Genomic DNA, 14,895 nt, shown 5'->3' with positions numbered 1-14,895 from the left:
CCATCACCGCCATCATCACCATTACAACCACTACCACCATCACCACCACTATCATCATCATCATCATCATCATCACCACCACTATAACCTCACTACCATCAGCGTCACCACCACCACCAGCTTCTAGTCATTTTCTTTTCCAAATCCATAAAGGCAATCTTTTACATTCCCGTTGAATTTTAGAAAGCGCTTCCTATCCAAAGTTTTCTCTTCACCAGTGAGAAAACCTAGGCTCAGAGAGAGGCCGTGATCTGTTTAAGGTCATGCAGAGAGTGAGATCAAGGTCATGAGCCAGATCTTAACCTTTGGCCTTTGGGTCTGGGGCTATTTCTGCCGCACACGTTTGCCCTTCCCCCAGTTGGGATACTCAAAAGCTCCCTAAGAAAGGGTCCCTGGAATGTCGGGACTCAAAGTGACCTCACCACACATTCCCTCCGAATCCCTCATCACACCGAGGGCAGGACCCAAGGAGGGCAGGGCTGTGTGGGAGGTCACACAGCAAGTTCCAGAGGGAGAACTGGGGCCAGCGCCCTCCTGATTAAATTCAGTGTGGCCGATGGGGGTGGGGGTTTGGCAGGATGTGGGCAGTAGGGTAGAAGAGGGTAGTTTGTGCAGGGTTCATGCTAAGGAAAGTGATGTTACTCTGATGGCACTGGGGAACCATGGGAGGTTGAAGCAGGAGAGGGAGGACCACAGCAGAAGACCCTGAGGTGGCTGCTGCCAACCCCTCCTCCCCCAGCTGCCTGAAATGGCACGAATGTCATTTGCCCCCAGGAGCCCTCCGTGTGGCACGCGGCCACGTACACTCACCCGGACGCCAGTGATGCCCGGCGGGCCAGGGGGGCCATCCTCACCCATCAGTCCCTCCTGGCCCTTCTCGCCACGCTCACCGTCAGGCCCTGGGTCACCCCTGTCCCCCTGGGAGGGTAGGGTGCGAGGAGGAGAGAGAGAGAAAGAATAAATTAATCACCAACAGGGGGCCCAGACTCAGGGCTCATCAGACGTCCACAGCTGACCCGCTTCTGTATTCTCTGTTGTTCCCTGCGCTGCCAAAGGGTGGTGCTGGCACGGCCCCGTGGCACAGGGAACATTCCTGACACGGCGATTGCTAGTGTCCATAGTACCTGGGCCCGGGAGGGGTGGCTCAGGGAAGAGAAGACCCTGACCAAGCCCCCCACCCGCCCCATGAAGCTCACAGGAAGGGGCCAGGCTGGGGAGTGATGATGATGATGGCAGTGACTGCACGGTTCCATAGTTAATATCTTGTCAATATCTTCCTCTACTGGGATCACGCTTCCCATCGCTGTCTGCTCTGTGTGGCTCTCATTCTCACTGTCCCACCACACTCCCTCTGGCGAGTGGATGGCAGCTAGCACTTATACAGACTCGCACCGCCCACGTCCCGCTGTGTCTGTGCCAGAAGGGGGCATGGGCTGTTGCACTTGGCTCCATGGGGAGAGTAGGTGCCAGGGGTGCAGCCTAGGCAGTGGCCGCAGATCGCTGCCTCCACTGGGGCTGGCAGGCCCGCTGGGACCTGTGGCCGGTCTGAAGGTGGTTCATCTGTGACTATCGAGAGGCCGTGGGGAGAGGGAATGATGTCATGGGTGCAAGGAAGGGCTTAGAGAAGCAGTGTCTTTGCCAGTTTTGTTTCCTGGCGCCACACTTTACAAGAACTCAGATAAACTGGTGTGTGTCCCAGAGAAAGGGCGGGTGCAGAGGTCATGAAGCCGGAGCCTGGGAACGGGGTCACAGAGAGCACGCACTGCAGACCCCTCCTGCTGGGGCGGGGGCTTGGTGCAGGGAGCTGGCATGGGGGGGGGGGGCGTTGCTGGGGCAGTTTCTAGCCCCGGAGGGAGGACTTCTCAGTGGAGAGGGGTCCAGAGATGACACAGGTGAGGGAGGGAGACTCCAAGCTATCATGTAGGCCAGCGCAGAGCAGACCTGGGCGCCAGGAGAGAGAGAGGCAGGCTGCTGTCTGAGGTTCCTTCCCCCTGAGATTCTCAGATCCCAAGCAGGGCCTGGCATGGGGCCTGGGGCTGGCCTGATGACTCTCCTGCAGCCTCCCCTGGCTCCAGCATTCCCCTTCTGGCCTGTGGTCCTTGGCCACCCACTCTCCCTGCACTGAGAGGCAGGCAGCTGCCCAGGTGGCTGAGCTGGTTTCCAGCCAAGGGCCTTGGTCCAGGCCCTGCGGGGGCTCTGGCTCCAGAGAGCTCCCACACCCCCACATCTGGGCTCTCACACAGCTGGGCGGGCGGAGTGGGGGTGGGGGTGGGGTTAGTCCTTGTGGATCCCATGTAGAATGGGCTCTGGAGAATCCCAAAGTTCTAGGGCATCCGCCAATGAGCAGAAGAGCCTTACAAGTTGCCTAGTCTTCTCTCTCCACTGACAGATGAGGAAACTGAGGCCCAGAGAGAGGCAGAGACTTCCCACCACCACACGCAAGTCAGTGGCGGGGCACTGGCGAGGGCCAGGGTACTGGTTCCTTCTGGTGCCAAGGCTCAGTGCCCGGGGGATACCTCCCTCACCTCTGGGGTTACGCCACCTACATTCCAGTCTTGCTGTCACTTTTCACCAGCTGCGTGACCCTGGGCAAGCCGCCTGGTTTGTAAACGGAGAAGGAGCAGGATAAGGGCTCGCTGTGACTAAGCGTCACCGCCGCCGTGCTCAGCACCATCGACGGGCTGGCTGTCAGCTCGCTATTCACCGTGAAGTGCTGTGCACTGCCCACGGGTTGTTTTCATCATGACGGTGATTGCCAACCAGCGCCACAGAGAAAGCGGGTTCTCTCCTGGGATTCAAGTGAGGACCTGGGAGGACACTGCACGTGGGGGTGGCTCCTCTGGCTCTGGACTGGGGAGGACGGGCTTTGAGGGGGTGACAGGGAAGCAGCCCGGGCTGAGGAGCCACGGCAGATGCTGGAAAGACCGTGTGAGGCACCAGACCTGGGACCCCCTCCCATCCCACCTCAGCTGCGATTCCAAGGAGCAGAAGGTGGCTGCCCAGAAGCGGGCAGGCCTCGGCGTCCTGCCTATTTTCTCACCTGTGCCTGGGGGATGCTAAGGGATCTGGCTCTGGGGGCTGCTGGGAGGACTATGTGTGTTCATTTGCATAAAGCTCTTAAGGCAGGTGGTGCAAGCACCCGGTAGGTGGGTACCCAAAGCATTTTAGCCAGAATGTCCTTCAATGTCACCAAACAGGGAACAGGCACTTGGCCCCGGGTGCGGAAGGGCTGTCGGAGGCTCTGGTTTACACCCGAGATGCAGCCGGGTTGAGAGAGGCAGACAGGGGGCGCTCTTGCCCTTGCAAGATGAATATAGGGCAGGTAGATGGCAGCCAGCAGGGAGCTGTCCCTGAGGCATCCTGGGAGAGGAGAGAGCTCTGGACCAGAGCAACTGTGGGGACCGGGAATGGGGGTGGAGGTGTAGGGATGGGGGAATCCAGACCCAGAGAAGAGGGGTGCTCACCTGAGCTCACATGGAGAATAAATGGATGACAGAGGGGACCCCGGACATGGCATGTGGGGGCCTAGGCTGTGGGGGTCGGGGAGACTCACGCAGTGTCACAGGTCAGCATGGGGGAAAGCCCACTCTTGGGTCAGGGACGGAGGCCGGAGACAGGCCTGAGCGGGAGGGAGGGCTGGTACCAGACAGCAGCACCAGCAGCTGCATGGCAGGGCTGTTAGGCCCGCAGGCTTTGGTGCCGTGAGCCCCAGGTTTGAATTTTGGGTCCTTCACTCGCAGCAATAGACACTGAATGAATGCATCTCTACCTCCCTCTGAGCCTCAGGCTCTTCCCCTTTAGGGTGAGTACACGGTGCAGAGAGCAAGCCAAAGCTTGGGTCTTGGCTATGCTAATTCTCAGCTGTGTGTGCTTGGGTAAGTTGACTAATCTCTCTGGGTCTCTCTTCCTCTCTCTGTTTACCTGAATACAGAATGTAGCCCATAGTGTTGATCAAGGTGATCCACGTAGAGGACTTAGAATACCCGGTACATGCGTGACTAGTCTTCATAGGAAGTGGCTTACAGGTCATGGGTGGTGATGATGATTTTCCTGATCTTATAGGATGTTTGGAAGATAATCGATACCAAACCTGCTGGTGCTCAGGTACCGTCCTTAGCCAAGAGAGGCTGCACTTTTGAGGAGAAGGGAAGTGGGGAGGAGCAGAGGGTGGGGATGGGCCTCAAACCCACCTGAGCAGGGTGGGGACAGTGGGCAGGGAGGGGGGTGGGCCCTGGATAGGGCTCACCCTCACCTACTCTCAATAGGAACAGCCTGAGGTCTGCTCTCGGGGCTTTAGGACAGTGGTCAGCAAACTGCGGCTCGCGAGCCACATGCGGCTCTTTGGCCCCTTGGGTTTTTAGCAAAGGCCAGCTTAGGAGTATCCTAATTAAGTTAATAACAATGTACCTACCTATATAGTTTAAGTTTCAAAAATTTGGCTCTCAAAAGAAATTTCAATCATTGCACTGTTGATATTTGGCTAATGAGTTTGCCGACCACTGCTTTAGGAGGACATGGTGTTGCTGGGAGAAAACGTAGGTCCCGGATGGGAGGGCAGTGGGAGGACAGGGAGGGGCAGTTCCAGGACAGCCCTAACCCCGAGACCCTGCGCCAAAGGACGCTTACCTTCAGCCCGTCGGGCCCTGCAGGACCGCTGTCACCTTCGAGGCCTGGCTCTCCCTGCAAAGCGTGGTAGGAAAAGACAAGGAGACGTTACTTTGATTTTCCTCCCCCCCCTCCTTGGAGTAAGACCCCTGATCCCTGGGCAGTGGGGCCTGGCACACACACAGGGGGGGCTGGCTTTGTGAATGAGCAGTGGGTGGAGGTACCCACTCAGCTCCAAGGAAGGAGAGGCAGACCCCACACACAGCCTGCCGTCTGCAGAGCAGGCTGGGGCGAAACTGCTGGTCCCAGAGCCATCCTGGTTGGTTGGCTAGACCGGGAGGCCGTGCGGCCTAGTGGTTGAGGAAGACTTTGACGTCAGGCAGGCCTCCATGGCCCCACTGGGCTTCCCGGTCATTGACAGCTGGACCACCAGCGAGGTGCTCAGCCCTCACAGGAGTCTGCTTTCTCATGGGAAAAGGATGGGCGCCCACATATGGTCATTGCTGGAGATACTATTCCTGGGATTGGAGGGAGTCCTCACGGAACTCCTGGGTGGAATCCCATTTCTCAGACAAGGAAAGTGAGGTCAGCCCTCGGGCTTTCTTGCCAGCAAGTTTGGGCATGATACCCAGATCCGGATTAATCCAAAAGAAGCCAATTTTCTTGGCTGCAGGCCTTCTCAGAGCCTTGAAAATGCTACTGCGAAGATGTAAGAGGGAGCACTGCAGTGAGTCCCAAACATGTCAACCACAGAATGCTTTTCTTGGGAGCCCACCCCTACACTGTGGAGGGACTGACCCCCGAGAGAGACTGACCCAGGCTGTGGAGACTCATGATCTATTTCTGCAAGTGAGGACACAGACTCAGGAAGGTTGACCAAAGCCCTCCCTCACCCCAATGCTCTTCAACTTACCCGCTGCCCAATGAGGCCTTGCTCCCCAGGGGTGCCCAGAGGCCCAAGGTCACCCTAGGAGAAACCAAACACAACTCCATGGAGTAGGGTAGGGCCAGCCCCAGCCCCGACTAGCTCTGACTGGGGGAGGGGCTCCTTACTCCCAAGAACCGACAGGAAACTGAATCGCGCCAACCAGAGCCCCTGTGGCCGCAAGCCCTGGCCACCACCCCCATCACCACAGCTCACACTCCTGTAGCGCCGTTCTAAGTGCAACGGACCCTCTGACAAGGCTCGGGGCAGGGGCACAGTGGGAGATCTGCATATACAGGTCCCCAACCTCGGATTTGACCCTTGGACAGCGCAGGTTTCACCTGCACCGGTCCACTGCGAAAATCCTGTAAAGGAACATGCGCAGTTCCAACCTGCGCTCGCTGTTCGAGGTCAGCTGTACATTTCCATTTCACACATTGCATTCGCATGACAGCCACCAGGCGCGGTGTCTCCTTTTTTTAAGTGAAGACACCGAGGGGCCCCGGGGTGAGTAACCAGCCCGCGTTCATGGCTAAGAAGGAACAGCTCAGGGAGTCTGGCTCCAGGGACTAACAGCTCGGCGATGGCAGCTCTGGCTGGCCACCGCGTTTACTCTCGCCCAGAGCCTTGAAGAGCAGCCCAGCAAGGAAGAGGCCCTACATAAGCCAGAGTCAATGTCACCCCCTCCCAGGGACCCCAAAGGGGTCTCTCTCCTGCGGTGATTTCCAAGCTCCCTGCCTAGAACTCTCTCCCTGCTGGTGTCTGGGGTACAAGGAGGAAGCCAGCTCTGAGCCCTCGGCCCTACCCAAACGGTCCCATGTCTATCTATTTTATCGACGGGGTGGTTTTCTGCATTGTTCGAGCTGAGACGGACTGTCCCAGGCCTGGTCCGACTCCCTCTGACAGGCTGGGAGATGCAAGCACAGATTGGGGGGGGGGGGGTCCCCACAGCCGCTGGAGGACTCCCCCAGGCCCTGCCTCCTCAATGCCCTCAGGCCGCCAGCATCCCATCGCTTCTCAGCTGGGGGCCTGCTGAGGGGCCCAGCATCCTCTTCCAACCACGGGGCAGGGAGGCAGCTCTCCCTGGGGCCTAGGTGTCCACAGGCACTTATTTCCCAGCAGGTGACGAGGAGGTCAGTGCTGAAATGCAGACGGTAAGGGGGGCCAGGAGGCAGGGCCGCCCCACCGAGGGGGTAGGAGCAGGTGCCAGAGAAAACTTTGCAGGGCGGGGGCTCTGGGCCGGCTGGGCCCTCTGCCGTGGCCCAGGCCAGGCCCAATCCCCAGCCAGGTGCACGGAGGACGCGTTATCCTGAGCACAAGAGAGACCCGCGTTTCTCTTCGGTGGGGAGGACATGGCCCCGGATGGGAAGCTGGTTTCAACGAGTCATTTCGCTCTTTCCTTCCTCCTCACCTTCATCCCGGCTTCCCCAGGAAGGCCCGGTTCTCCCGCTGCCCCCGGCGGCCCCTGCAAGAAAATGCCATTGGTCTCTTCTAAAGAGGAAAAGGCCACGCCTCCCCCTGGCTGGAAGGGAGGCTCAGAGAGGGCAAGGGCATGCTGAACGTCACACAGCGTGGGAGACGGAGGTCTGGGAGCTTGGAGCTGGGGCTCGGGGAATGGAGGTGATCGGGCTCAGGCCGCTGCGCTGGGGCTACCCAGGGGATGCTGGGTCCTCTCCCTCTCCAAGAGTGTGGTTTACCACATTAGGAGCCCCTTGGCAAGCACGAGGAGGAAAATTTCGTGATTCACATAAGGCCAGGGGAGGAAGCCAGCAACTGCTGTGCTCAGGGCTGAGTGGTTCCAGCCCTGCTCGCTGCAGCCGGCCAGGAGGACAAGGGCGGGAAGCGGCCCTGAGTTATCGCCATTGGCATGGCTGCAGCCTCGCATAAGCCCCGGGGCTCAGACGTCTCCTCTGGATAAGGCAGAGGCGTCTGAGGCTCCTTCCGAGCTCCTGCGGCGTGGCCTTAAGGAGGCTGGCTCTGCGGTCAAACCTAAGCTGGGTCGCGGTCCCAGCCGGGTGGGGGTGGGGTGCCGCTGCTTTCCCTCGTGCCAGAAAGAGGCGCTGCCAGCCCCCACCCCACGAGTGTCTCGGCGCCCTGCATCCCACCCACGGCCCCCGGGAGTCCAGCTCCGCACCCGATGCCATCAGAGGGCACCTGCCTTCTGCCAGGGTCCACCCTGCAGTCTCTGCAGTGACCCCGAAGGAGGTGGGCTCGGAGTGGCTGACACCTCCTTAGCAGCATCGTGGGACGAAAAGGGTCCCTCAGCACTCACCTTGGGTCCCATCTCTCCTGGAGGGCCAATTGGTCCTTGGGGTCCCTGAGGGCCCTAGGAGACAGATAGACAGACAACATAGACCGTTGGAAGAAGCCAGCCGGGGCCCTCTTTGGGATCGGAGGCTTGATAACACAGTCTGGAGGAGTGGACGAGGGTGAGCACCCACAAAACTTGCAACTCTGCAGCCCACGCCCCACATGGACCACCCCGAGGGTCCAGGTGTCTCCCGTGCACCCCTCCCATCCACCTCCACACTCCTGTTCACCGTCTAAGGCCCAGGGGGCCCTCCCTGCTCAGAGCCCTTCCAGCTCCGGGGCCTTGCTCACTCTGTTCCCTCTGTCTGGATGCCCTTCCACCTCAGGCCCACTTCCGGAAACCCCCACCGAGGCCCGGGCCAACTCCCTGTTCACAAGGGCATCTGCTTGGCCCTCAAGATGTGGGGTTGCTGTGTGGCCTGGGGGGCAGGAGCCACCTGTGCTCCCCTGTCCCCGTGGGGACTCTTCCTCCTGAGCCCCTGGAGGCTCTGTCCTCGCCTCCCCATCCGGCAGCACCGCTGCACAGCCTCCTCGTGGGTCCCAGACACTCTGGCTGTCCCTCTCCCCCACCCGCCACCCCTCCCCTCCCCGTGTCTGGCTCTCCCCCTCCAGCCGCACCGGGCTCTGCAGTTCCCAGGCAGCTTGTTAGTTTAACCTCACCCTCCCGCCCTCCCGCCCTCCCGCCCTCCTCTGGCTTTTCGCTGTGCTGAGCCCTCTACACACATTTTCTCCCGCCATCTTTGCGGCAGGATGGCAGAGGCATGAGGAGCCGTTATTCCCGGGTGACGAGCAAGAGAACGGAGGCTGGAGGCTTAGACCCCACCCAGAGCCCCCAAGGGCCCCAGCCAGTGCTCCCTCCACCCACCGGGGCTGCCCGCCAGCCCGGCACTGTCCCTCCCGGCTTCTCTCCAGGGTGACCCCCGGCCCGTGCCACCTGCCAGGGCAGGGGTGCAGACCGGGGAGGGAAGGGCACTTACTGGTTCTCCTGGGAGGCCCTTGGTGCCTGGCGGGCCCGAGGGGCCGGGGATGCCCTGCAGAGACAAGCGAAGGTGACTTCAGTCCCTCCGCGGCCTTCTCCACCCTGCCTGTCCCATTGTCTCGGCCAAGCCATCCCAGCTTGTGAGGGTCCTACCCCCACTCTCTGCTGGGTGACGGGTGGGGACACCGGGCCCCAGGGGGAGGCAGGCGGGAGGGTCTCCAGGGCAGGGAGTGGGCACCTAGAACCTCTGGAGCCCCCGCAGCAGGACGGGAGCTTGGCTAAAGGGGCTGCTATCCCCCGCGCACAGACCAGGAAGTTTCCAGAACTGGCGATACTTACAGGAAAGCCTCGTGCGCCCAGGTGCCCTCGCTCGCCGGCTGCACCCTGGAAGCACATTTGGGTTCGTTAGAGGCCCGTGTCACCAAGCAGGGAGCGGGGAGGGGGCTGCAGCCGCGGCCTGACGTACCTGCTGCCCGGGCTGGCCCAGTCTGCCCTGCGGTCCTGCGGGGCCCTGCGGGAAGCAAAGCACTCGGAGGTGGAGAGGGCACCGGGAGGCCTTCCCTGAGGAGGGGCCCACCCCACGCCCAGGGTGCAGGTGGGGACACTGAGGGGACTGGCTTGCCACGGGCCCAGAACCAAGGACCAGGTGCTCCCGGTGGGACAGAAGCATCCTGGGCTCTCAGGGGCCCCGGAGGGGTGTGGGGTCCTGGGGAAGGGGCCAGAGGCCACATGTGACTCCTCCTCACTCCTGTGCTTCTGCACTCCCTCTCATTCACATGCTTTCTCACGCTCACTCTCAGCCTCAAAGCTCCTTCTCCGTTCCCCTGACCCGCCAGCCGCCGGGGAGAGGGGGCTGGAAGAGTGGCCGGATAGCTCTCAGGAACGACCCCTGGCTGTCCCCACGGGGCCTGGTGCTGAGGGGGGTGTGAGCTCAGGTTCCCGGAGGTGAGAGGAAGGGAAGGCCACGGGGGTCCGTACCTTCAGACCCCGGGACCCCTGCTCCCCAGCCGGTCCATCTGGTCCTCGGGGGCCCTGGAATAGGGAAAACGGGCTAGCGCAGCGGACAGCAGGGGTCTCCCTCGGGCTGGGAACCAGGAGGTGGGGCTGCCTAGAGCCTTGGGCTTTTCACTGCTGGAACCCGAGGCGCCTTCCTCCTCCCATTTCCCGCTCACTCCCACCCTGGGGTAGCGACCCCTGTGCCGTGTGCCTGCAGAGAGGGCTCTGCGGAGGGCTCGCCTGGGTGGACTCAGCTAGAGGCCTTGCCATTCCAGAGTGGGCTTGGTGATACATTTAAACCCTTTAAGGAGACCTTGGGCGGTCTGCCAGCCAACCCATTTCACAGACGTGGAGACTGAGGGCCAGAGCCGAGAAACACACAGCCAAGACTCCACAGACAGGTCTTCAGACTCTGCTGTCTCATGCTTTCTGCAGAGTGCACTTGGGCATAAGCATATTAACCACAGTCCTTGGGGAAACTGACAGAGAAGGACCTGGCAGCTCCCGTCCCGGCCAGAAGTTCAAGCTAACGTGGCCTGGCTCACACGGGAAGGGCATGCGCAGAACAGGGGGCGGGCCGTTGTTCCCTGGAGTTCTGGGCTCAGGGCTGAGCCTCAAGACAAAATTCTTGGTCTTTTGAGAGCAGGCAGAATTCCCCCTTGCACCTGCTGCACAGATGGGAACACTGAGGCCAAGGGAAGTGACTTGTCTACGGTCCTTTAGCACATTAGCAACTGGTATCCCTTCCAGGATGCCACTCCCTGCCCGTGTCCCCCTCCATGGGCTGGGACACAGATGGGAGGGGGTCCCCTGGAGAAACTGTGGTGTCTGTTCTGCAGGGGTCAGACAGGCCGTGTTGGGGAGACACAGGGGATGCTATGAAGGAGGCTGACCCCCCAGGCCTGGGAGTTCGGGGACCGGCCACAAAGCAGGACCGGGGAAGTGTCTGGGCGGAGGGAGGGTGAGCGATGAGAAAACCGAACAAGAAGAACTTGCATAAAAACGGAACAAGGAAATTTTCAATTACTAACTGAGCTGGAAAAAGTGACGATTCCTCTTATCAGCTGCCCGGCGTTCCGGACGCTTCAGCTCCACACCACAGCCTTAGCTCGCGCCTCCCGGGCCCAATGAACTGGAACGGGGGGTCACGGGGTGCAGCTGGTGGTTTGGCTGGGAGCCTTGGTTCCCAGCGTCTCCAGGCGTAGAGCCCAGTGGGGTCCAGGGCTCCACACAGTGGTGCTCAGGGGATGGTATGTCTTGGAGACAAAGGGCTGCTCCTCGATCAGCCTCAGTTATCTCATCTCAGAAATGGGGATGGGAAACCTTGGCCGCAAGGCAGGAGTAATGGCCACAGGCAGCTCAGCAGCCAGTCTATATAGTAAGTGCTCAATAAAACCTGGCTCTGCCAGAGGAAGCTGCAGGCTCCCGAGGGTCAGGGCACAGAGGGATGGCTCAGGGAACCTGCATCCAGTCCCTTCCTCAGAATGGGCAGCTTCTATCCTGCTGTGGAGAACCCGCTGAGAGTTTTCACAGGGTCAAGACCACGTTTGATCACAGGGTGTGCGGTGCAAGTTCTGGTTTTGCAGCCAGCTTGCTGTGCAACCCCAGGAAAGCCCCTTTCCCTCTCTGGGCCTCAGCGTCAGGTGGACAACTGCCAGACCATGTGTTAGCCTGACTCGTGGAGAAGGCTCCAGTGGAGATGAAGCCAGATTGGGGTGGGGCATCCTGGGTGATGGAAGCCAGGACAGAGGCTGGGCAGATGGGTGGGCATCAGGACCTTTCTGAGAGAAATCCTCTGGCCGCTGGCCCGTCTCTCGTTGAGGCAGAAACCTCCCCGGAAAGGGAGAGCTCTGGGAGGGGAGCAGAGGCCCAGGAGTGCCGAGGGCTGGGCCGGAATCACACAGCACCCTGCTTATCCTAGGAACCGAAGCCTTTCTGGGAGAAAGGTTATGCCATCTGTAATAATAGTAACAACAACAGCAGTTGCAGCCATAATAGTGAGAGCTGTTATCTTCTTTTTATAAGGAAACAGCCTTGGTCACACAGCTGGGAAGCAGAAGAGCTAGAACTGGAACCCAAGTCAGCCAGTTGCCCATTTCCCCCCACCACTGTCTGTCACTGGGTATCAGCATGAGAGTGAGCTCCCCATCACAGCAGGCATGCAAGTCAGGGCCTCAGAGAGCCTGGCAGGAAGGCTCTGCACTGGGACAGGAAGTTAGAGAAGATACCGGCTAAAATCCCTGTCCCCAGGGGACTCCGCTATCCCCTGAGAGCACCAGAGAGCTGCAGAGCTGGGGCTGGCTCGGAAGAGAGAGGACTGAGCTTCCTGTCTGGAGGGAGGAGGAGGCAACGGGCCCCAGCTGCCCTCCCTCCCCAGCTCCACGGTGCAGCTCACACCCGCAGCCTTGCTCTGGCACTCTGCAGCTTGTCCTGTGTCCTACGGGTCCCCAGTCCTGACCCTCCTTCCCGAAGTGAGCAAGACTGACCCACCCCACTGGAGGCAGGCCTGGGATCCTATCAAAGCCACATGTCCGTTCTGTGGGAGTCGCTCCCAGGAAGATGTTTGAAGCCACAGCTGGGGCTTGGTGGGGAGGAGCCCCTGCCTGGGACAGAAGAGCTGGCCAATCGCAGCTCTTGTGTAAAAGGATGGATGACAGAGAGGGAATGAATAAGCGCCAAGCACGTTCTACACCCTCCTGCCTGCCAGGAGCTGACCTGTGTGAGGCACTGATGAAGGAATGCAACCCCCACGGTCGGTTCTGCTGCTACCCATTTTACAGAGGGGAACGTGGAGGCCCACAGAGGGGAAGTCAGGATTCAGGTCTGCTGACCGCTAAGCCCCGCTCACCGGAGCAGAGCTCCTGAACCTCAGGAGCCTCCCAGCTCCCTCACAGGGTGTGTGGAGGGAGAGTGGAGCCTGCCTCCCAGCTCCCTCACAGGGTGTGTGGAGGGAGAGTGGAGCCTGCCATTGGCTCCTAGAACCCTGCTCGGGCATGCATCTTCCTGCACCCCCCTCGTGACGGGGAGCTCACTCCCACACTGAGCAGCAGTGACTGGTGGTGGAGGATAAGAGTGGGCATCCAGCTGACTTGAGTTCCAATTCTGGCTCCTTACAACTTCCTCCTAACATCGCCCACCACCCCATAGAGAGGTGAAGACACAAGGCTGACTTGTCCCTACACCGACCTGTCTGACCCCAGAGCCTCTGCTCTTTCACCCGGGACCCCGTGGGCCCACACTCCGTCAGCAATTCTACCAAGAGCAGAGGGTCTGGGCCTCCTCCCGCCTCTGGCCTCAATCCCTTAGCGGTCATGTTTCCCAGGGCAGGAGCGGGGAGGACTGGGGTGGGCAGCACGGCCCATCTGCCCATGGGCAGGGAAGCAGAGGGGCCTGGCCAAACTCCAAGTCCATTCTCCATGGCGCATATGGGGAAACTGAGGCCCAGAGAGCAGCAAGGCCTTGCCAACGTCACAGAGTCAACCGGGAGCCCTAGGTAGGGGCCGGGGATGGGGGCTGCCTCTCTAGGTCCCCCACCTCCTCAGCTACCCCATCTGTGAAGTGGGCAGCAGTGGCCTGGTAGGCAGGGGACCCAGGGGGCAGATCCCACAGGGTTTTTATAAACTCTTTTTTATAAAAATGCTCCTCGGAAGAGAGGCTGGAGGCACCTATGCAAAGACGAGACTTCAGATTAGAAATAGCGAATGGGCCAGGATGTGCTAACTCACCGTTCCAAAGTGCCTTATGTTTGCTCTTAGGCATTTTAAAATAAATGAGTCATTCTTCTATGTCACACATAAGACAGGCTCTGTTTTACCTACATTAGAATTATATAAACCTTTAGGTATACATTGAAATGGTTTGACTTTGGATCTTGTCAGAGCCCACAGGTTTTTGCATTCCTGCCAAACCCGGCGGGGGGAGGGAGGGGAGCTGCAGGAACAGCCAGAGACTTTGATGTGGCTGGGAGCCTGGGCTTCCTCAAGCAGGAGATGCATTCTTCCAGCCGCTGCTGCTGGGGGGGGGGGGGGGGGGGTGCTGGAGAGGGCTGGGGGAGCTCAGGGAGCTGAGGGGGCCTGGGCCTTCCTCCGGAGGGAGGGGGCAGGGCCTGGGCCAACGTAGCTCAGCCTCCAGCTACTGTGGCCTCCGGGAGGCAAGGTGCACAGGTCAGGTGGCTGTCCATGGGCCTCGGTCCACGTGCACAGACCCGGGACATGCTGCAGGGAGGGGCCCTGCCGGCCCCAGGAATGCCTCCTAAGCTCCCCTTTCCTGGGCTGACTGCTCAGGCCATCTGGTTCAGGGGAACATTTAAAACCACTTGACATTCCGCCAAGGAAAGCATAATCATCCCCGGCCCCCGGTTCGGCGCGTGGATAGCAGGCCCGGGCTGCCTGCACTGGCCGCGCCATCTCGTTTCCTTTTCACGGGCCGCGCGGCCTGGGCGCCTGGACGCCAGCGGGTGCGGGAAGCCACCCCTTCAGCCCTCCCTGCGTGACTGGAAGTCAGGCTGCGTTCGGTGTGCAAGAGAGTCAGATCCACTGGGTTCGCCTCCCGGCTCTGCCACTTCCTAGCTCTGCACCCTGAGGCAAGTGACTTACCCTCTCTGTGCTTTAGCTTCCTTGTCTGTAAAATGGAGTTTAGGATAACACCTACTTGATAGGGTAGCATTGAAGATTAAATGAGTTAAAGAGTGTGATAAGACAGTGTCTGGCACACACAGGAAGTACTAGTGATTATTTCTGGCTGCTGCGATCAGACCCGCCCTTGCTTAAAACTCTCTATGGCTCCCCATTACCCCTGGAGCATAGCCCATAAGCCTAGCTCTGGTGTTTGAGGCCCTGCTTGGCATGGCACCTGCTAATTTTTGGTCCCATCCTTTCCCCCTGTCCCTCTGTGGGGGATCCCTAAACATGTCACCCTCTCTTGCCTGAGGGCTTTCCCTTGGCCTGGAACCCGGCACCAGCTCAAGCACTGCCCTCTCCCTGAAGCTCCCCTGGCACCCTGTCCAGGTGAGGTGCCTCCTCCAGGCTCCCAAGCTGCCCCACGCTTCCGCCAGCCTCACGCTGATGACTCTAAACTGGCT

The 14,895-nt window shown here is 60.1% G+C and overlaps 1 protein-coding gene across 2 annotated transcripts in view; it reads right to left on the bottom strand.

Annotated features, from left to right (window-relative positions):
* COL27A1 (collagen type XXVII alpha 1 chain) overlaps positions 1–14,895 on the bottom strand; it is a 125,356-nt gene that overhangs the window by 25,234 nt on the left and 85,227 nt on the right. For both annotated transcript variants that reach the window (XM_084898185.1, XM_084898184.1), the window contains exons 29-37: positions 9,798–9,851; positions 9,286–9,330; positions 9,159–9,203; positions 8,818–8,871; positions 7,803–7,856; positions 6,942–6,995; positions 5,519–5,572; positions 4,627–4,680; positions 811–918 (exon numbers count right to left, since the gene is read on the bottom strand). In XM_084898185.1, the coding sequence (XP_084754311.1) occupies positions 811–918; positions 4,627–4,680; positions 5,519–5,572; positions 6,942–6,995; positions 7,803–7,856; positions 8,818–8,871; positions 9,159–9,203; positions 9,286–9,330; positions 9,798–9,851 (522 nt within the window). The remainder of the gene's footprint in view (positions 1–810; positions 919–4,626; positions 4,681–5,518; positions 5,573–6,941; positions 6,996–7,802; positions 7,857–8,817; positions 8,872–9,158; positions 9,204–9,285; positions 9,331–9,797; positions 9,852–14,895) is intronic.

The sequence above is a fragment of the Pipistrellus hanaki genome (genome assembly GCF_964339955.1).
Source record: "Pipistrellus hanaki genome assembly, chromosome: 11".
NCBI lineage: Eukaryota > Metazoa > Chordata > Mammalia > Chiroptera > Vespertilionidae > Pipistrellus > Pipistrellus hanaki.
The sequence above is the reverse complement of the archived record's forward strand: the minus strand, read 5'-3'. Positions and strand labels throughout refer to the sequence as shown.